Genomic DNA, 22368 nt, shown 5'->3' on the forward strand with positions numbered 1-22368 from the left:
CCTTCTTTTGGACTTTTTGAGACAGGGGCTCCCCGTTGCCCCAGCTGGCCTGGAACCCGTTATGTAGACCAGGCTGGCCTTGAACTCAGAGATCCACCTGCCTCTGCCTCCCAGGTGCTGGGATTAAAGGCATGTGCCACCATGCCTGACAATCTCCAAGGTTTTAAAAAAGAAAAAGTTCAAACCACAGCAGACCACGGTTTACTTATTTTTTTTATTTTTCCCTCTGGGACCATGGTTTAGCTAATGTTCACTCTCTCCTTTCCACTGTTTAGAATAACAGAGAAAACTATGAGATTGATGGTGTCCACTAGGAAACAGAACCAGACAGTGGGAAACTCAGTTCTCATGTTAAATACATTCTGCATTATTGGCTGTTGAAGGATTTCCCACAGTTTTGTTTGACCTGCAGGATTGGAGATGGCTTACCTCCCCTAGAACTTCAAGTTTGTTTACAAAGCTTTGAAAAGCAAAACAGATAATTTCATTTTCAGATACAATAAAAAAATTAATCTCAATAGCAAAATAAGTAACTGCTTTTAAATGTACAGTAGTGTGTCCACACTAAAAACAAAACCTAGATCTACATTAGGAAAACTTTACAAACAATAATGTTCATTAAATCTCCAGTAGTAGTTGAAATAAAAATCTACCCTAACTTCTACAAAGTGACCTATTTATACCACAAGCGTGACTTTCTGGTTCTTCATTTCATTCAATTTGCAAACCTGTTTCCCTAAATGGGAGGATTCCAACACTCTTCCTAAAAATTTTCAGGACAGGGTTTTATCATATAGGCCAGGGGGCTGTGAACTTACGACCATCCTACCTCAGCCTCCTGAGTGCTGGGATTAAAGGCCTGCACCACCATGCCTGTCTCTCATAAATATATACATACGTTGTTTTTCAAGATAGGGTCTCATGTAGCCCAGGCTGGCCTCAAGCTTACTATGCACCTGAGGATGACCCTAAACTCCTGATCTACTTGCATCTACCTCCTAGGGCATACCCCATGGTGTCCAGTTGATTATTGCTGGGGATAGAACCTAGGGCTCCATGCATGCTAGGCAGGGTACTTTGCCAATGAGCCACATTCCTAGCCTCCTTCATAAATTATCTGAGAAGCCACTCAGAGTGGGATGTACAGAAAATAGGGTTCTTTTGACAAGTTTGCTGTTGTGTTTCAATATCGTCACTCCAAATGACAAAAATCAGTCTTTGAACCTGGTTAAGTTGCCTTTGGATAAACAGATCAGCTGTTAGAAATAAAGGTGACAGATTCTAGGATAAAAAACTTCAATCATCAAATAATCACAACTACGGAAATTCTGTGTCTCCTAGTTATTATACACCAGAGAAGAAGGAAGAAGAGGGAGCAAGGATGGGACCTAGGGGTGAAGCCAAAGCGAGCCCTGCTGCTTCTTGAGCCATCCTTGGGTGCCTTGGTGCATGACCTGTGAGTTTCCTGGGAAACACTCTTACTGGTGTTTACATCCCAACTTCTCTAAGCACAGAAGACTTAAGTGGGAAAATAGGACGGAATCTGGGCAGGTTAAGTGGTTCCACTTCCTATGCTCCATTTATTGTGCCCCCCATATACTAACAATGGAGAGGACCCTCCTCCCACCACCAAGCTCAGAATCCATCCATTCCTTTCACCTGATAGAGACCCAGCAGCTCAGAGGTGGTAGGTGTTTACACGTTACTCCACTTCAGTATCCTGTTAACCTGCCTCTCCTCACCAACTTTTCTATTTAGTAAGCACCAAACTACAAAGCCTTTCCCCTACCCTCAGTTCTGTGAACTGGTTGTTTATAACCACACCAAATTCTTTTTTTTTTTTCTGAGGTAGCCCCAGCTGTCCTGGAACTCACTATGTAGACCAGGCTGGCCTTGAACTCACAGAAATCGGCTTGCCTCTGCCTCCCCAAGTGCTGGGACTAAAGGCGTGCACCATCATGCCTGGCACACACCAAATGCTTAAAAACTCTAAAATTTGACTCTTTTGAGTGATGGGTTCTGTCAAACAGACTGAAACACCTTTACAAGAAATATACAGAGTAACAGGAGGGTTGAGGTACAAGACACACTGACATTATGGCCTTACAAAATATTTAAGAGGTACCCAACATGAACTATTTTTTTTAAGAAGTTGTACATTTTCGCTATTTCTTTAGCATTTCCCCACACTTGTTTTCTCTTTGGATCCTCTGGAGTTAAGATTGAGCCTTCTCTGCAGTGTTTCCAGAACATACCAAGGGAATTTTCTGTCCAAAGCAACGAGTGCTATACATTAAAGGTTTCCTCACATATATTAATATTTATTTACAGCATAAGTTTTCTGATGCTAAGGGCTGAGGTGTGAGCCAAGGCTTTGCCAAACTTATCACACTCAGAAAGAGGAGCCATTCTGGATAAGTGTTCTGACATATATGAGGTGTGGATTGTCCCACATATCAGACATGTCAGTGTCTCTACACACATTCAGCAGTTTCACGTTTACACCTTTACTATTAAGTGCCTTACACAGCAAGTTGTCTCACACATCTGTGCTTAGCCTTGCCTACCAGGCTGCAGTACAAAGAAATTCCCCAAATCTGAAGAACTGGACTTCTCTTTGTCACAAGGTTAAAGTACATTTAAAAAAATCTTCAAAAAAAAAGTTCCATTAGGTCGGGTAGCATGCTAATGGTTAACTAGAAGTACTTAAGAGTGTTAAGACGTCAGCCGGTTAAAAACTTCTAAATGACTAGCCTGAGCACTACATGAGGTGTCAGCCTTTCTGGCCATGACCCAGTGACAGTGTGCTGAGCATCTGAAAAATGAATACAAATATAAATGGTTGTAATGACCAGCTATAGCTTGTTTTCTGAGGAAAACACATCTTCAAAGGCTGCCTTTGGGAGTGCGTCTGCAGAAGATCTGAAGCCACCACAGTGGCTAGCTGATAAAGTCAGTACAATGCCCCAATAAAACGGGAACAAAACGGTGTGTGGAGACTCAGGTCTGTCTTTTCATTTAAAAACAAAGCCCAGAGTGGTGGCTGAAGCGCATCAGCATGCAGCTGTGTGCACAAGCAGCCACTGAGGAACTGAACCAATTTCTTTCTTTCTTGGGATCAGAGGAAGTGTTTGGATGGGCTCCTGGAGCCTGCACCTCATTCCAGTTGCTTTCCAGTAGGCTAAGTTCTCACAAAAGCACCAGCAACTGTCTACAGTCATAACCATGACTCATTCCTTTAGGAATATCCTTTAAACATTTATACCTCCAAAATACCTAATTACTTCAATCCAGAAAGTGAATTAGGTATAACCTTCAGAATATCTGCTTGTTGACTGCAGTTGAGTGGCTAGAAATACTCTTGGGCCATGCTGAGGAAACTGGATGCCATCAGGAATGTGTGGTTGGTCCAAGTAATAAAGTCCAAGCGGGGCCGAAGAATGACTGTTGTGCAGGATTCTAGTGGCCACTCAGGCCCCAACCTCCTCAGACTTGCTATGATGTCTCATAGACTTTCACTGTTGGTCAGTGAACAACTGGTGCAAACTGGTTTTAGTTGTTTATTGAGGGGAAGTCACAAACTGTATGTGGGGTATTCACGCTGACAGTCTTCAAGTTTGTCTTTAGCTTATTTTTCTAGGGTTCTGCAGGGCTGTCCACGACTATCTGAACACTTCCATGAACAGAGCTGTCTTGGGCCAAGCCCTAAACACCTACGTAGTCCATGACGTCTGGGTCTTCTGTATGTGTCAGTCTCCATCAGGAGCTTCTGGGGAGCTACCTGCAGAGATGGTATGAAAGACCAGTCCCCTAACCTCATTATCAGTCTTTAATGAGAAAGGAGAAAGCTACTGTGTGCCATTAAATACTATGACACAACACCTACAGCACGGCATGGCAGTCGACTTCCCAGAGCAACGATGGACCTTTTGGGTGACTGTCGGCTAACAGTGATACTTCTGCAGTTTCTGCTCAAGTGTGGAGAAAAATGCTCCGAGTAACTTTTTCCAAGAAGCAGTAAAAAATAAAAATCACATCTTTTGAACTACATTAGCTAAGTTTCAAATGATTCAGCAAGTGCCTAAAACACCACTGTTCAGCAACTGACTGTAAAGAATTCTGGCTAAGGGATTTGCCATGGAATGACGTAAAAACAAAGAAAACAAAACAGAAAAAAACCCCCTTCAGTGTATATATTTTTCTTTCTAAGTTGATGACGAGTCATTTCTGACATTCTGTGGTTCATGTTTGAAGAGTCTATGCAGGCAGCCAACCAGGCTTTTGTTTACATTTAGGATAAAAATAACATGAACCCTAGAGTAAGTTTAGCATGCCCTATAGATCTGAAGGTCCTGTATTTCAGGTACTCACAATTCAGGGTTTTATTAAATAAAGTCCTGTTAGAAGTCAGTCACAAGGAGTGCCTCCTGTGTGCCTGGCACTATGTCCAGGGCTGTGCTGTCAGGAACATAACTATGATTCCTTGACAACTGAAGCATCTCTCCCTCTCTTTTGGGGGATTGTTTGACAGAAGTTTTTCATACATGGAACGATGAAGGATTAAAGATGTATACAATCAAGTGCTAACTTGTGGAGAAATGCATTTAGGAGCGCTGGAGTGCTTTAGGGACTACAAAGGGAGAAAAGTGTTTTGAATTGTTGCTATTTCAGTAGAACTAATCTCACTGATGAAGAGAGCCATCCACATGTTATAGTCCTTTGGAAGTGCAGACTGCTGCATACAGCCTCTCTTTCAGGAAGAGAAAGAAATCTTTGGTTTGGTACTAATCAGCACAGTTCTAGATTTCTATAGCTTTGGTAGGCTACCAGCGATCAGATATACAACCTCCTGAATACATAACTAGCTCAAGCAACACTCCCTAGTTTTTGTACTAACTGTCCCTCTTCATTGAGAATTAAGTGGTTGGCTAAGTACCGCCTATTGCAGCAAGTGCCTTCTTAATCTCAGTTTCATAGTCAGAGTCAATTTTGATCTGACAACTACATGCTGAGGTTGCAGACAGTGCCTCAAAGGTATCCTCTTTACCGGAAAACCTGACATTTTGTGTGCTTTTATCTTGTGTGGAAATATCCTGAAGATTATCTGTATGACCAGCTTTCCCTTGTAGAGGCTATGTGGAAGAATTACATGCCTACAGATGACAAGCCAGCAGAACACTGCTGATGTAGCTCTAAGGATCCCTAAGTGTGACTTCTAAATCAATTTGTGGAGGGCATTACTTTTCCTTCCATGGGCACACATCTTTGACATAATTTTAGAAATAGAAAGGGGAAACGGCTTGATGAAACACTTTTGCTTTACACACAGCTTTTCAGGAATGCTCCAAATGCATCGAGGGAGGCTGGGCTGTACTCTGAGGCTCTCTCTCTGGCATGGATTCTGTGGTGCAGTGTGAGAGTTGAGCTCCGGGTGAAGGCCTTGCCACACTTAGTGCACTTGTAGGGCTTTTCTCGGGTGTGAATTCTCCGATGCAAAATAAGGTATGAGTTTCGGTTGAAAGCTTTTCCACACTCACTACATTCATAGGGCTTCTCCCCTGTGTGGATTCTCTGGTGCTTTGTGAGGTCTGAGCTCTGGCTGAAGGCTTTCCCACACTCGTTACATTCGTAGGGCTTCTCTCCAGAGTGGATGCGCTGGTGCAGGATGAGATTTGAGCTGTGACTGAAGGCTTTGCCACACTCGTTACATTCATGAGGTTTCTCTCCTGTGTGGATTCGCTGATGCAGGACAAGGTTTGAATTGAGACTGAAGGCTTTCCCACACTCACTACATTCATAGGGCTTTTCTCCAGTGTGGATGATTTTATGGCGGATAAGGCTGGAGCTTCTTGTGAAGCATTTCCCACATTCATCGCATCTGTGAGTCTTTGCTCCTGTTGGAACCTCTTCAGGGGCATTACTAAAGTTTGAACTCAGACTGAAGCTTCTTCCCAAACCTTTGCCCTTCTCCCTTGGGCCTCTCTCGCCTGTGGTGGGTTTTTTTTCCTTGGCTGCAGCTGGTCCAGAATCCTTCTTCTCTTTGCCAGTTTTCTCCTCAGGGTTTCTTTGCTGCCTCTCAGCTGCTCTGCCCGGTTGTTCATGTTTCTCTCCAAATTCTTTCTGGAATCTTCCTGCTGTGTCCCCATGTGATGTGGAATCTTCTGTGACTTCAGCTTTTGAAGTTGACTCCTCATTCCCGTCCCTTTTTTCAGAACCTGATATAATAAATAGAAAATACAAATTATCACCTTTTGAATTATCCTTTTGAATACAGAGGTTAATAAAGTGACATTTTCTAAGACACTTCCATATATCTGGGAAAATTACTTCATTAATTAAGGATAAAAGAGAAAAACAATGGAAAAAACATGTGACAATGGAAAACAGAGCTGGAATGGAGGTGGGAAATAAGAGCAAGGGCAAAGAATACCAAGGCCAGGGTGGTGGTGCACACTTGGAATCCCAGCACTCAGGAGGCTGAAGCAGGGTGGTCACAAATGCCAGGTCAGCCTGGGCTACAGAGAGAGAGTATATCTCCAAAGAAAAAAGAGTGAAAAGGATGTGAATAAACACGGAGAGTGGGAAATGAGCAGAGAATCCGTTAATAAAAGAAAGGATAAGGAATTAAGGGACTTCAGGGGCCTTGATTCTATTATATAGTCACCTGATAACTGATTTGAAAGAATACATATTTAAAAAGTTATAGCAGAGATAAAATGTGGTGGCTCATGCCTTTAATCCCAGCACTTGGGAGGCAGAAGCACAGGCAGAGGCAGAAAGAGCTCTGTGAGTGAGGCCAACCCTAGAATACACAGCAAGCTCAAGGCTAGCCAAGGGCCTTATTTCAAAATAACTAAATAAAGGGTTGTAGAGATGGCTCAGTGGTTAAGAGCACTGGCTGCTGCGGAGAATTCAGGTTCAGTTCCCAGCATCCACATGACAGCTAACAACCAACTCCAGTAAGAGACAAGCAAGGCACTGCTAAAAATGGTTAGCAGTGTTAGCAGAAAGGAGAAGAAACTCCTCCAGTGCTGTCATAGTTTATGAACAAGGTGACAGGTAAGAAGGCACTCTAAATCTGGTGGGTTACGGGTCCTTCGACACATGAAACAGTCTTTCACCACCAGGAAGAACAGCACAGAGCCACCTGTGCTCAAGTAACAGAGAAGGGATGAAGGAGCTGGCTGGGGCATTCACTGGTAACAGAACCAAATCTTCAACTGACAACTGAGAAGAACAGGAAAAGAAACAGAAAACAACTCCAGAGACTGCCCACGAAATGAGACAATATCAGAAAACAAATTTTGGGGGCTGGAGAGATGGCTCAGCGATTAAGATCACTGGTTGTCCTTGCAGAAGACCCGGGTTTGAATTCCAGCACCCACATGGCAGCTAACAACTGTCTGTAACTCCAGTTCCAGGGGATCCTACAGCCTCTTCTGACCTCCGAGGGCATTGCATGACACAGGTGCACTTACCTACATGGCAGGCAATACTTGCAAGCACACATTAAAAAAAAACATTTTTTTTTTAATAGCATAGTGCTAATTCCTACATTTTAGCTACCAGTGTATTTTTTTTTTTTTTTTTTTTTTTTTTTTTTTGTTTTTTTGGGACAGGGTCTCCTTGTAGCCCCCGCTGTCCTGGAACTCATTATGTAGGCCAGGCTGGCCTCAAACTCACAAAGATCTGCCTGCCTCTGCCTCCCAAGTGATGGAATTAAAGGCGTGTGCCACCACGCCCGGCACCAATGTATTTTTATTGTACAGTATTGTATATGGTTATAACTGATTTTTAAAAAACAAAAATTAAAAATGACGCTGGGTGTGATAGGGCACGTCTTTAGTCCCAGCACTTGGGAGGCAGAGGTAGGCAGATCTCTGTGAGATTGAAGCCAGCCTGGTCTACATAGTGAGTGCCAGGCCAGCTGGTGCTACAGGGAGACACTGTTTCAAAAAAACCAAAAAGAAAACTGACTGACAGACATGTACAATTTTATGTCCATTTGCTAGGAAAAATCCCAAGTGTTTCTACTCTATTTACTTAGCCCTTTCAAGGGCGGCAGAGATGGCTCAGAGTACTAGCTGCTCTTGCAGAGGACCTGGGTTTAGGTCTCAGCACCCACATGGCACCTAGTACCTGCCCTAACTCCACCTCCAGGGGATCCAATGCCCTCTTATGGCCTATGTGGGCACTGCACAACACTGGTGCACTTACATAGATGCAGGCAAAACACTCATACACATAAAATAAAAATAAATTCTAAAAAAGAAACCCATCTAAGAAGATCTGCACAATCCCAACAGGCCCCTGAATAAAAAACTAGAGGAGCTGGTATCATCTAATCTCTGACTTCACTGATGAAATCAACACAAACCCTGAACCAACTGCAGAGAAGAAGCCGCTTTACTTTAGAATTCCAAGCAAAGGTCCCCGATTAGCTGCACAGTCCCCAAGAGTTCCTATTATTTTTGAAAGTTACTGCAGTGAGTAACAGTGCAAGTACCTAAAAATTATAATCCCCCTTTGTAGCTGCTTCTAAGCTGAACTTGAGCTCCTTAGCATCCTTTCTCCACACCCACTCTTTGCTCACTCTCCGAAGGTGGAGTTCTTGCTACAAACTTCCTTATCACTGTACACATCTGTGGGCTTCCTGGTGGATAGGGCTTAAGATCTAGGAGAGACTAACACCAAAATTTGCCAGCTGGGTGGGTAATTTTGTCTTATCTAGCCAATACCTCAGAACTTAATTGTGATTACACTCTCAACACCCAGAGCTCTTCACAATAGATCGTACTAGTCTTGGAATCTGGGAACCTGATCCTAAGGGAGGGCCAATGCAAAGCTACAGAATCACAGTGTCTACTGAACAGTCTCACATTAGATGGAGGAAAACAAATATCCAAGGAGGATGGATGCCTTGGTAGGTTCAGGAGTATGGTAAACAATGGCCTAAAGTTACATGATGATGAGTTTGCCTGGCCGCCTCTACCAGGAAAAGGATCTCCCTTGACATTGGCAAATATAACCCATGGTGGTGGAGCAGAATCCTCCCAGGTAACTGAGTGGTTGAGGAAGTACGACTCAGAGAATGAGAGTTTATTTCTGATTTCAAGCAGCCAAAACTACCTGGAGGTCAAACCTGCTGAGAACTAGGGAGTTGTAGTACCATGCTTTTGGGATCCAATGAATAAACGTTTTCCCTTACTAACCAACACAGAGGCAAAACAATTTCAGCAGACAAGAACTCTGCATCAGCCTTACCCTGGGAAAACACATTCCCCATATTCTCCTGCCTGCTGTCCCTATTGAGATTTCTCCGAGCCAGGTTCTGACATCCCCATTCCTCCAGGATGAGGGACACGGCCATGTCCTCGATCTTCACCATTGCCTGAAATAACAGGAGATGCCACACTCAGCTCCCTGTAACATCAGGGACAGTCCTACTGCCCAAACCTGCAGTCAGGGACAGAGGTGATGGCAGGGCTATGGGACACTAGGAGAGAACACGTGACCAGAGCCTAGTGAACTGAAGGGCTTGTGGTAGAAGGGCACTTATGTTGAGAGGAGTGGGGTTTTACTGTGGGCAGGATGCCAAGAACAAGTGGTTTGGCAGAGGCCTGCTCCAGAAAGGGGCAGAAACAGGGTCTCAGGAAGGGAGAGGGGCCCACAGCTCACCTGGGAATCTGCTGTCAATAGTGCAGATGCCATCGCCTGGTCTCTGGGACTCCCCTCGTGATGAGGGGCAGGAACATGGGTAGCAGGGAAAGCTGAGGAGGAGAAAGGGGCTGTGAGTAAAATGGCTCTTCTCTGAGTCTCCCTCATGAAGAGGCCCAGTACTGTCCCTCCTACACAGGCATATCCAACTGTTTGATGTCCAACTACCAGGGACACAGAACACAGACGAGAGGAAACAAGACCTCAGTTTCCAAACCAAGACCACTACTTTTAAGTGAGATCCACATGGAGTTCATCAAAGAGTCCTTAAAATCACCAAGTCTGAACATTAAAAGGGAAAAGAAGGTCTTGAGAGGTAAATGACTATCTAATGTCACTCTGTTTAGAACAGAAGGTCCGTCTTTGCATTTTGTTCTCAAATATTGATGAGACACATACAAATGTATGATATGGGCCCACACACATAATACAAAGCAGCTGTAACTTCGCACACAGATCACATCAACTGCATACACTGGATCCAGTCTAGAACCAGGTTCCTGTTCTCAACTCCAGGACCAGTACTCCTCAGCCTAGTCTTCAAACCTGGCTTGTATTTTCCTCCAGCACAAGGAACAGCACAGGGCACTAGACTGTATTTATGCCTATACTGGAGAACAACACAACACAGCTTTATTAAGGTCACAGGACTACTAAGCAGGGAAGGGAGGAGGGGCTTCCTTCTTCTAGGTCTGTCTTTGTCATTTTGTCCCTCTATTTTTCTCTCTCACTGGTCACAATAGGTAATTGTTTGATAAAAATGCATACATGGTTCAAATATTGATAAGACACGTACAAAAATGTATGACGATATGGGTCCACACACATAATACAAAGCAGTTGTAACATATATGGATCACATCAACTGCATACAGTGGATAATGAGAATCAAAAAATTTAAGTTTTCTAATTCCCCTTTGGTTGCCAAGCAGTATGAGATCTGGAAATGTTGCTGGCAGACAGATGATGGGACTAAGCTGCAAAGGCATCACAGAACAAATCTCAAACTAAATTACTAGACTGAGTCAAAATACACAGAAAGACAAAAAACTGTTGGAGATTAGTATGACCTGCCCTTAAATGAGTAAAACCTGAGATCTGGAGATCAAACCATAACCTCTGCTTATGGGTGAGACCCTGAACACAGGTGTCTCAGGACCCTGACATGTGGAACGGCTGCATTAGTAGAGGAAGTTGGCCAGATCAAAAAGGCTGACTGTGTTCCTCGTTCTAAGAAAGGCATCTTAACTTCCCTGTCCTGAGAGAGTAAACATCTTGATCAATAAATCACCACACATACACAATAACCCTGAGTAAGAGTAAACATCTTGATCAATAAATCACCACACATACACAATAACCCTGAGTAAGAGTAAACATCTTGATCAATAAATCACCACACATACACAATAACCCTGAGTAAGATCTAAACATCCTACTATGTAATTGTCTTAGCTTGTACCAGCCAAAAGTTCCCATTCCTGTTTTTCATCTAAAAATGTTCTGATGCTTTGTACGCAACTGCAAAGCTATACGTGACCACTAGTTCCTTCTCTGTATAAAAACCTCTTGGACTTTCAATGAAGTGGACTTGTTGCTAGACAGGCAAGCCCCCAGAGTCTTCACTCTGTGCTTTCTGGTCTCACCGTTATGGGGCAAGGTCCCCTACAGGGTGGCCCCCCGCAAAAAACCTACTACTTTAGCCTTCTCAGAGTTAGAAAACCAGGAGATGAACAAGATAAAGAGGAAATTGAGGACAAATGCGCTTGTCTCAGTTCATTCAGAACAATTTACTAAACAGTAACTCTGGGCATGAGGTCTCTAAAACTGTTTTCCCTAGCTACTTGAAGTGATAGTCAGGTGCTTAGAGCATAAACACCCTCTCCAGTCTCCTAACGACACCCTCTGCGACCTCTGCCCCAAATAGGCATCAGCAGAAGTAGAGTTAAACACCAGTAGCTGCAGGTGCCTGCTCTCTTCCCAGATGTGCAAGAGAGAAGGCTCCCCGAAGCTCTGTCATCTATTGTTCCTCCCTAGATGACCCCACAACACACACTAGTGAAGAATGTGCTGGGATGAACCCTTCTGAAACATACTTCTGTTTTGGTGTTTTGAGGCAGAGTCTTGCTCTAACTGACTATGCAGACCAGGCTGGCCTCAAACTCACAAAGGATCTGTCTGCTTCTGCCTCCTGAGTGCTAGGTTTAAAGCCAAGCACCACCACGCCTGGCAATGTAACAAACTTAAAAAGATATATTTTTATTTATGTGCGTGTATGTGTTGTGCACATGGCATGCAGGTGCTCTGGGAGGATAGAAGAAAGCAGATCTCCTATAGCTGGAGTTACAGGCAGTTGTGCCTCTGACATGGGTGCTGGCGACCAAACTTGGGTCTTTTGGAAGACCAGCAACTCTTTTTTAAATGCTGAGCCACCTCTCCAGTTCCCAACAATTACACTTTTGGCAACCGTTTTTACTGACATTCTATGCACTTTTTATTTTAAACTTTGATAAAGTTTATTTTAAACTTTTATCTATTTCCCTTTGAGGAAAAAAAATGAACCAAATGAAATGGATTTATTTATTTATATTTAAGAAAAATTTATTTTATGTGTATGAGTTTTATACCTGCATGTATACAAGTGCATCTGTGTCTCGAAATGCCTGTGGAGGACAGAAGAGGGCGTTGGATCCCCTGGAACTGGAGTTATCAATGGTTGTTAGTTATCATATGGGTTCTAGGATTCAAACCTCGGTCCTCTGCAAGAGTAGTCAGTGCTCTTAACCACTGAGCCATCCCTCTAGCCCCTTATTTATCTATCTTTTGAGATGGGTCTTACTAGGTAGCCCTGGATAGACTGGAACTCCGTACGTAGACCAGGCTGGCCTTGAACTCACAGAGATCCACCTGTCTCTGCTTTGCAAGTGCTGGGCTTAAAGGCATATGCCACCACACCCAGCTCAATTAAAATTTTTATTCTTTTGCAGGAAGAGTTTATTTTTGCTTATGGTTCCAGAGGGAGAATCCATATTGGTGGGGAAGACATAGCATAGTAGGCAGCAAGTTGGTTAATCACATTTCATCTGCACACACAAGCAGAGAGAAAGAACAGGAAGTGGGGCAAGGCTATAAATACTCAAAGCCATACCCCAGTGACATACTTCCTCCAGGAAAGTCTCCATCTCCTAAACATCCTATAACCTCCCTAACTGGGGAACAGGTGTTCAAACACATGCACCTATGGGGATATTTCTCATTCAAAGAACCACACCATCTTTCAATAAAACATTAATATGAGGTAGTCTTCCTGATTGGACAGTGTGGTGGTCTGAATGAAAATGTCTCCCATAGGCTCCAAGTGTTTGGATGTTTTGTCCCCAGATGATGGCACTGTTTTGGGAGGTTTTAGAAGGTGTGGCTATCCTGGAGGAAGCACATCACTGGGGGTGGGCTTACAGAGTTCTAAAGCCTTGCCAGATCTCCAGTCCTCTTGCTTCCTGTGCCTGCGTGATGATGTGAGAGCTTAGCATTTGCTGCTCTTGCTCCAGCCACCTCCAGCCACCATGCCTCCCTGCCATGATGGACTGTAATTCCCCTGGAACCGTAAGCTCAAATAAATTCTTCCTTCTATAAATTGCTTTGGTCAGTGTTTCTATCACAGCAACAGGAAAGTGACTAATACAGACGGGTAATTTGCACAAAGATAGCATCAAATGGAAATTCTAGAAATAGAAAATATAGCAACGCTGCACTGCTGGTGCACCCCTTTAGTCCCAGCAGTCAAGAGGCAGAGGCAGGTGGAGCAAGTCCCAGTTGGCACTAGAGAGATTCTCTTTCTTTTTTAAAATTTTATTTTTAAATTTCATGTGTATGCGTGTATTGCCTGGATGTAAGTAAGTGCACCCATATTGTGCAATGCCTGCGGAGGTCAGAAGAGGCTGTCGGATCCCCTGGGACTGGAGTTTCAGCCAGTTATTAGCTGCTATGTGGGTGCTGGGATTCAAACCCAGGTCTTTTGCAAGAACAACCAGTGTTTAACCACTGAGCCATCTCTCCAGCCCAAGAGAGACTCTCTTTCAAAAAGACCAAAAAAAAAAGGTTCCTTTTGTCAGGTTCAGGTTCATCAGTAGTCTTAAATGAAAGTGATTTTTATTTATATAACCTGGAATTGATATTTTCTCATTTCCTTAATCAAAAAGAAAATTGTTCCCATTCTTTTCTATTTGTTTGAAAATTTTAAAAATAGCCTAGAAAAGAGTAATATTATATGAGCCAGGTATGCCTTTAATCCCAACACTCTGGGAGGCAGAGGCAGGCTGAGCTCTGTGAGTTCCAGACCAGCCTGGTCTACACAGTGAGTTCTAGGTCAGCTTGGGCTACAGAGAGACCCTGTCTCAAAAAGGCCAAAAAAAAAAAAAAAAAAAAAAGCCTAGAAAAGAGTAATGTTATAAAGTATTTTATACATTTAAATAAAATGGGTCTTTAGAAAGATTTATGACTCTTCCAAAAATTATTTCAGAGATAGTAAAGCGTTTCAGATACCTAGGCTGGAAGCCAGGCATGGTGGTATATACCTAAATCCAAGCACTTGTGTGGCTGAGACAGGAGGACTGTGAGTTTGAGGCTAGCCTGGGCTGCAGAGCAAGTTCTTGTCAGAAAACAAACAACTCGGGCTGGAAATAATAAAACCGACTGTGTGAATACTCTCCAGTCAGAAGTCTGACAGACATCTGGAACACCAGCAGTTCAACAGACACTGCAATGTTCACTGAATGCAGTACAGGTTCACCTGCCCCCTCAGTAACAACATAGCTCCTGAGATTGGTCTGTGAGCTCCATTATAATGACTATCACACATAGTAATGACACAAACTCGCTTCTTTATCATAGATAGCTGTTAACATGGAGGGAGGCACCTCTGTCTTTAGGTTACTCCCCCCCCCCCATTCTGGATCAGTTATTACCCCAGTTTCTTTTAAGGCAGGGTCTCGTGTAGCCCAGGCTGACCTGAAACTTCCTGTGTAGCTGAGGATCACCTTGAACTTCCTATCTTCCTGTCTTCACCTCCTAAGTGCTGGGATGACAGATGTGCACCATGCTTGGTTTTTTTTTGGGCATTTTTGAGACAGGGTCTCCCTGTAGCCCCAGCTAGCCTGGAACTCACTATGTAGCTGGCCTTGAACTCACAGAGATCTGCCTGCCTCTGCCTCCTGAGTGCTGGGACTAAAGGCATGGTCAACCATGCCTGGTTTTATGCAGTGTCAGATGGGACCCAGCACTTCACACATGCTAGGTGGGCATTCTACCAACTGAGCTATATCCCAACCACATCATTTACTTCTTCTTTTCCCCACATGAACACAGCTTCTCACCTCGGGACTGCAGGAGGCGAGGTTTCCGAGATGAATGTTTGAAATGAGACTGGGTGGCTTCATGACGGTCAAAGCTCGAGGACTCATGAACTGGATCCAGAGGCACCACCCCCCTGGCGAGCATCTCAGGCCCATGAACTTGACCTGGTACCTGAAAGAGACCATGGACTTTGGGTAAAAATTTTTTTTTAAAAAAGATAGGGTCTTGGGGCTGGAGAGATGGCTTAGCAGTTAAGAGCACAGGCTGTTCTTGCAGAAGACCTGGGTTCGATTCCCAGCACCCACATGGCAGCTAACAAAGTGTCCATAACTCCAGTTCCACAGGATCCAATGTCTCCTGTCTTCCTCGGGGATTGTATGAAACGGGTACACTTGTACACACATGCAGGCAATACACATGTACACATAAAAATAATAAAAAATAAAGATAAGGTCTTACTATGGAGCCCAGCTGGCTTGAATTTATAATCCTCCTGAATGCTAGGATTACAGGCATACATAACTATGCCTGGCCCAGTAAATCAGGTTTTTGTTTGTTTTGAGACAGGGTCTCCCTGTATCTCTCCAGCTGGCCTGGAACTTGCTGGGTACACCAGGTTGGCCTCCAGCTCACAGAGATCCAACTGCTTCTGCTACTGAGTGCTGGGGTTAATAGTGAATCATTTTAGGAAAAATAGGAATTAAAATATTGCAAGTGTGGCCAGGATGAGCAGCCAGAATACATTTAAAAAAAAAAAAATTGTATTTATGCCAGGCATGGTGACTCATGCCTTTAATCCCAGCACTTGCGAGGCAGAGGCAGGCAGATCTCTGAGTTCAAGGCCAGCTTGGTCTACACAGTGAGTTCCAGGACAGCTGGGGCTACAGGGAGACCCTGTCTCAAAATGACCGAAAAAAAAAAAAAAATTGTATTTATTAACCTGGTCCCTCTGCAAGAGCAGCCAGTGGTCTTAACCGCTGAGCTGTCTCTCCAGCCCCAGAATACATATTTTTTAAAGCTGGTCACTGAACCCAGAACTTTATAAATACCAAGTGCATGTTCTCTGAGTTACACTCTCAGCCCCTAGAACTCTGCAACAGCCCAGGAGAGCAGGTAGAGGAAATATTCCAAAATCTCCTAACACCTGCTGAGATAGATCCAGAGCCCAAGCCCTCTCACACACAAGAGGTGCCACATCTTTTTACCTGCTGTCCTGACAGATCAAGCTCCAAATCCTCCAAAAGGGTCACAGCCTCCTCCCCACTGTCGGGCCGGTATTCCTGCAGCCAGACTTGCAGCTCCTTGGGCAGGATGGACAGAAACTGCTCTAGAACCAGCAGCTCCAGGATCTGCTCCTTGGTGTTGACTTCTGGCCGCAGCCACTGATGACAAAGTTCCTTCAGGCGACTCAGAGCCTCTCGAGGCCCAAAAGTGTTCTGGTAACAGAAACGTCTGAAGCGCTGGCGGAAAACCTCTGGATCGGGAGGAGGCATCTCCTGTAGGCTGGAGTCTTGCCCCCACATGTGATCTTCCTCATCTTCCTCTTCCACCTTTACGATGACGATCCCATCCTTTTCCTGTGAAGCCTGAGAGGACAGACCCGTGGCTTCCCTCGACTCGGCTGTCATTGTTCAGGTTTGGGGAACCGGCTGGGTGCAAACAGGGTCTGTGCTGGCCTTTGTGTCCTGCAAGTTGTTTTCTACGGTTTCCACACTACTTCTGAAATACTGGGGGAAAAAAATGGTAAGTACCTTTATAAAAAGTGACCTAGGGGCTGGAGAGAGGTCTCAGAGGTTAAGAGCACTGGCTGCTCTTGCAGAGGACCAGGGTTCTGTTTCCAGCACCCACATAGTGGCTCACAACTGCTTGTGGGGTTCGATGCCCTCTTCTGGCATCCACAAGTACTGCACATACATGGCACACATATATACATGCAGGCTATATATATATTTGACACAAGGTCTCATGTAGTCCAAGCTGGCCTCAAACTCCTTGCTATGTAGCTGAGGAAGACCTTGAACTCCTGATCCTCTTGCCTCCACCTCCCAAGTGCTGAGATTAGAAACGTGTCACTATACTCAGTTAATGTGGTAGTGGGGATTGAACCCGGGCTTCGTGCATGCTAGGCAAGCACATGGCCAACTGAGTTACAGTTTCAGCCCAATAAATCTTTTTATTTGGTCTTTTTTTAAAGATAGGATTTCCCTGTAGCCCCAGCTGGCCTTGGGAACTGAACCCAGGTCTTCTGCAAGAGCAGCCAGTGCTCTTAACCACTGAGCCATCTCTTCAGCCCCTATTTAAAAAAAGAAAAATGACAGAAAAGGCAGGTGTGGTACAAGCCTATAATCCCTGCACTTGGGAAGCAGAGGCAACAAGATCGGGAGTTTAAGGCCAGCCTTGACTACAGTGTGAGTTTCAAGCCAGCCTGGGCTATAGGAGATGCTGTCTCAAAACCAAACGACAACAAAAGTTAAACTAAAAAAACAAAACAAGTGAGAGAAAGCCATATTTTAACCTACCAGGAAGGTATCAGTGGCCTGTCGAGTTATCAAAGGGCACCTTACATCCTGAGGGAAGAGCCCCTCCTTCCCTTGCTTGTTCAGTTTTGGATCCTGTGCCTTGGTTAACCTGAGCTATGGCATGTGAAGGAATGGATTATTCTACCTGGCTTTACTCAACCTCATCTTCATAAGGAGACTGGCCACTTTAAAAGATTCTTAGACACTACAACCAGAGGATTTAAGATGTAAAAACAAGGGAACAAGACTGCACAGCTGCAGCTCCTGACAAGAGCAAAGCCTCAGCCACACCAAGAGGCTAAAACAAATGTTGACCTAGACAAATGTCATCAGTGAGAAAGCAGGTGGCTCAAAGAAAGTGTGTGAGGGGGGATCGCACACGGGAATGCTTGGGCAGGAGGGAAGCTTTGCCAAGGCACTGCCAAAAGAAAAACAAAAGCCCAAGGAAATAGCAATTATGAAAACAGATGTATGAAGTGTTTCACTGTTATGTAATTCTAACCACAAAAAAAGATTATCAAGTATTGTGGAAAACACCCTTAATATGTACATTCCTTAAAAACTTGGAACTATGGGGCTGAAGGGATGGCTCAGTGGTTGAGAGCGCTTGCTGTGTAATCCTAAGAACTTGAGTTCAGGCCCCAGCACGTGTGTTAAAGCTGGGCTTGGCATGCACCCATACGCACGTGACCATATTCCCTAATACACAAATAAATAAAATCTTAAAATCCAACCAAAACTTGGAACTAGAATTTCAATGCAACTTAATTTTTTATTTTCATTACATTTTGTGTATGTGTGTACACTCATTCAGGGTCAAAGGGCGGCCTCCAAGAACTGGTTCTCTTCTTCCACAGTGTGGGTTACTGGGATTGAACTCAGGCCATCAGGCTTGGTGGTAAGCCCTTCATCTGCTCCTGAGCCATCTCACTGCCTCAGAATTTAAGTATTAAAATTGGTTAGTTTGGGGTCTGGAGAGATCGCTCAGCAGTTAAGAGCATTTGCTGCTCTTCCAGAGGACCTGAATTTGGTTCCCAGCACCCATGTTGGAGGCTTATAACCACCTTTAACTCCAGCTTCAGGAATCTGATGTGTGACTCCTCTGGCTTCTGCATGTATGTGGTACACACACAGAAACACACACACATAAATAAATTTTTAAAAAATTAGAAACAAAATAAAGCAAAAACCAAACAAAACCCAAAATACCAAACCACTAAGCATTAAGTGGAAGTTTTAGAAAGAGATCACACAAACACTGTATCAAACCAAGAGCTTTATTTTATTTTTTTGCAGTGCTGGGGACTAAACGCAGGGCCTTGTACATGCTAGGAAAGTACTCTACTGCTGAGCTGTATCCCCAGCTCAAGCCAAGAGTTTTAAACTAGGAAAGCATTTATAATTATGACTCTCAGAAAAACAAAACCAAAAAATAACTTGTAAGCCACTTTGGTAAAATGGAATTATTTACACATAGCAACATAAAAATTATATTTCAGAAACACAGTATCATATAAAATACCAAGAGAACAGAACACAACATTTAATTTTTATAGGTGGCTTTTTTTTTTTTGAGACAGGGTCTCCCTGTAGCTCCAGCTGGCCTGGAATTCATTATGTAGACCAGGCTGGCCTTGAACGTACAGAGATCTGCCTGTCTTTGCCACTGGAGTGCTGGGATTAAAGGAGTGAGCCACTATGGCTGGCTGGGTGGCTGATTTTACCATTTGTGTGTGTGTGTGTGTGTGTGTGTGTGTGTGTGTGTGTATACGTGCACGCATGCACATGCATCATGGTACATGTGTGGAGGTCAGAAGATAACTCAAGAGTCAGTTCTCTTCTTTCACGTGGGTCCTGGATCGAACTCAGGTCCACTTAGCTTGGTTAAGTCCCTTTACTAGATGGGTCCTATCAGCAAACCCAGATGGCTGTCTTGACAGGAACACATGGTAGTCTCCCTGGTCTGTTTTGCTTTTGGGGACTCCAGTTCAGCTCTGATTTCTCTCCATCCCGATACCCATGACACAGCAAGGTCAAGGTAGCACTGCTGAAGAACGCTTCTGGCCCTTCTTCCCTCTCGATTACCATCAGTGAACCTCCGACACCAATTCTACATTCAATGGTCTCCATTTTCAGGACACACTCCACTCTGCTATTCCAGTTGTACTTGGTCACTTTTAGCAGTAAACCCCTTTTATTTCAGGCTCTACGGACCCCAAGCAAGAGCCTTGAGCAAAAGCCTTCACTCCTTCGCTGTGAGCCATATTCCACAATATCAATTCTATTGTCAATTAAAAAAAATGTATTATTTTTATTTTATATGTATGCGTGTATGGCCTGCATGTAGGTAAATGCACCTGTGTCGTGCAGTACCCAAGGAGGTCAGAAAAGGCTGTCAGATCCCCTGGGACTGGAGTTACGGACAGTTGTTAGCTGCCATATGGGTGCTGGGATTCAAACCCAGGTCTTCTGCAAGAACAGTGTTCTTAACCGCTGAGCCTAATGTCAATTTTTTTACCCCCCCTTTAAGATGCACAATGTCATCTGATACCCTAGCTTAAACGAGACAAGGAATTTTGTCTTTACATTATTGAGTACAGAACCCAGCAATTTAACTGTCAAACTGTTCGGAAGGAAAGAGCCCCTCTCCATTCATCTCAGCTAGTAACAGTGAGGAGACTCTATTCTGCACGCATCTCAACCACTCAGGCTTAACAGCTCACCCTCTTTAACTCCTCCCTCTTCATATTTACTGAGTCTCCAAGTACCGGTGAAGCAATTCTTTTGGGGGGTTTTTGAGAGGGGCCTCATGTAGCCAGGCTAGCCTCAAACTCATGAGGCAGTTGAGGATGACTCTGAACTTCTCTGACCTTCCTGCTTCCACTTCCAAGTTCTGAGATCACATGTGTGCACCCGCCATACCTGGTCTGTGTGGTGCTGGCACTCTATCAACTGAGCTACAGCCCCAGCTCCCTGAGTGAGGTACTTCCTTGTTAGTATTTATAGTTCGATCCACTTGCCCCTGGCTGATGCACCCCACCTTCATGTCCCTCCTACCCACAATTCACCAGCTACCTTATTCTTATATAATTTTCCCTAAAATTCTCCAGCCTCTCAGTCAGTTGGCTACAGTGTTTCTACTTTTCCTCAGGCTTCACTTCCCATCAACCCTCCCACTCCAAATATCCTCTCCATCCAGCAAAATGAGTAATAGCCCCCGCAAGTGCCCACTAGTATAACGGCCATCTTTTCCTTAATCCCTCAGCCTCTTCAAATCCTACTTATCTTGCAAAGCTAAGCTAAAAATGCCACTTGCCCATTACTGCTCAAGAATCTGCTAGAAGGTGTAACAGTAACAGTCAACATTTACAGGTGCCAAATATTAGACTCAGCACTTGACCACACAGCCACAATCTTAAGCAGTAGCTGTAATTATCATGAGGCTTTGTAATGATGAAACAGACATTAAATAACTTACTCGAGCTCTCAGAGCAATTAAATGTTAGAGTCAGGACTTGAAATTAAGGCTACCACATCTCAGTGCAAGTTCTCTTTATTTGTGGTTTTATTTTCTGGTATGTGTATGTGGTGTGCATGTAGGGACATGTATATGTGTGTGCCTGTGTGTAGAGGCTAGAGGTTGTCTTCTTCAATCCCTCTCCACTTTATTTACCGAGGCAGGATCTCTGAACCCACAGTTTGATGACTCAGCTCAACTAGCAGGCCAGTTTGTTCTGGGAATGCTCTGTCTCTTGAGGGCTGAGATTATAGGTGCATGCCACCTTACCTGGCTTTTAAAAAATTTTTTTTTTCTTTTCATTTTTATTTTATGTGTATGTGTGTATTGCCTGCACATAGGTAAGTGCACCTGTGTCATGCAATGCCCACAGAGGTCAGAAGAGGCTGTCAGATCCTCTGGGACTGGAGTTACGAACAGTTGTTAGCTGCCATGTGGGTGCTGGGATTCAAACCCGGGTCTTCTGCCAGAACAACCAGTGTTCTTAACCGCTGAGCTATCGCTCCAGCCCCTTACCTGGCTTTTTACATGGGTTCTGGGGATCTGGTTTCTGTTGCTGTGGTAAAATACTCTGATCAAAAACAACTTGGGGAGGAAAGGGTTTATTGCATATTACATTTCCAAGTGACAGTTCATCACTGAGGGAAGCCAGGACAGGAACTGGAGGCAGAAGCTGAAGCAGAGACCATGGAGGAGTGCTGTTTACTGGCTAGCTGAGCTACTTATACAGCCCAGACCCACCTGCCTGGGGATGGTAGCACCCACAGTGGGCTGGGCCTTCCTACCACTTAGCAGTAATCACCATGCTCATAGGCCAGTCTGACGTAATGCCTCAACTGCAGCTCCCTCTTCTCTGGTGTCTCTAGTTTGAGTCAAGCTGACAAACGCTAAGAAGCACAGGCTCTGACCTCAGGCCCTCATGTGTGTGCACCACTTTTCCACTTCGCCATCTCTGCAGTGCTGGGGCTCAAGCTCAGGGCCTGGTGCATGCTGGGCATGTGGTCTACCCTTGAGCTACAACTCCAGCCAAACATTTTCTTTTATTTATTTTTCCAAACATTTCTTAAAAGAAAAATGCTTGATGCAAAGCAGACCTATTGGTGCGGGCCTGCAAGCACAGTTACTTGGGGAGCTGAGGAAGGAGGATAGCAAGTTCAAGTTCACGACTTGTCTGGACTAAAGAGTTTTCAAGGCCAGAATGTACAACTTAGTAGACCTTGTCTCAAAAAAAAAAAAAAAGAAAAAAAAGCCAGGTATGGTGGT

The 22368-nt window shown here is 44.3% G+C and overlaps 1 protein-coding gene across 2 annotated transcripts in view; it reads right to left on the reverse strand.

Annotated features, from left to right (window-relative positions):
* Window positions 1-195: 195 nt before the first annotated feature.
* Window positions 196-22368, reverse strand: part of Zkscan1 (zinc finger with KRAB and SCAN domains 1) — a 26662-nt gene continuing 4489 nt past the window's right edge. The window contains exons 2-6 of one of the 2 annotated variants that reach the window (XM_029558842.1): window positions 16275-16796; window positions 15090-15240; window positions 9679-9770; window positions 9265-9391; window positions 196-6215 (exon numbers count right to left, since the gene is read on the reverse strand). In XM_029558842.1, the coding sequence (XP_029414702.1) occupies window positions 5320-6215; window positions 9265-9391; window positions 9679-9770; window positions 15090-15240; window positions 16275-16697 (1689 nt within the window). In that variant the 5' untranslated portion in view covers window positions 16698-16796 and the 3' untranslated portion in view covers window positions 196-5319. The remainder of the gene's footprint in view (window positions 6216-9264; window positions 9392-9678; window positions 9771-15089; window positions 15241-16274; window positions 16797-22368) is intronic. The other variant, XM_008823539.2, reaches the window with a different exon arrangement.

The sequence above is a fragment of the Nannospalax galili genome, unplaced genomic scaffold (assembly GCF_000622305.1).
Source record: "Nannospalax galili isolate Female #2095 unplaced genomic scaffold, S.galili_v1.0 scaffold3332, whole genome shotgun sequence".
NCBI lineage: Eukaryota > Metazoa > Chordata > Mammalia > Rodentia > Spalacidae > Nannospalax > Nannospalax galili.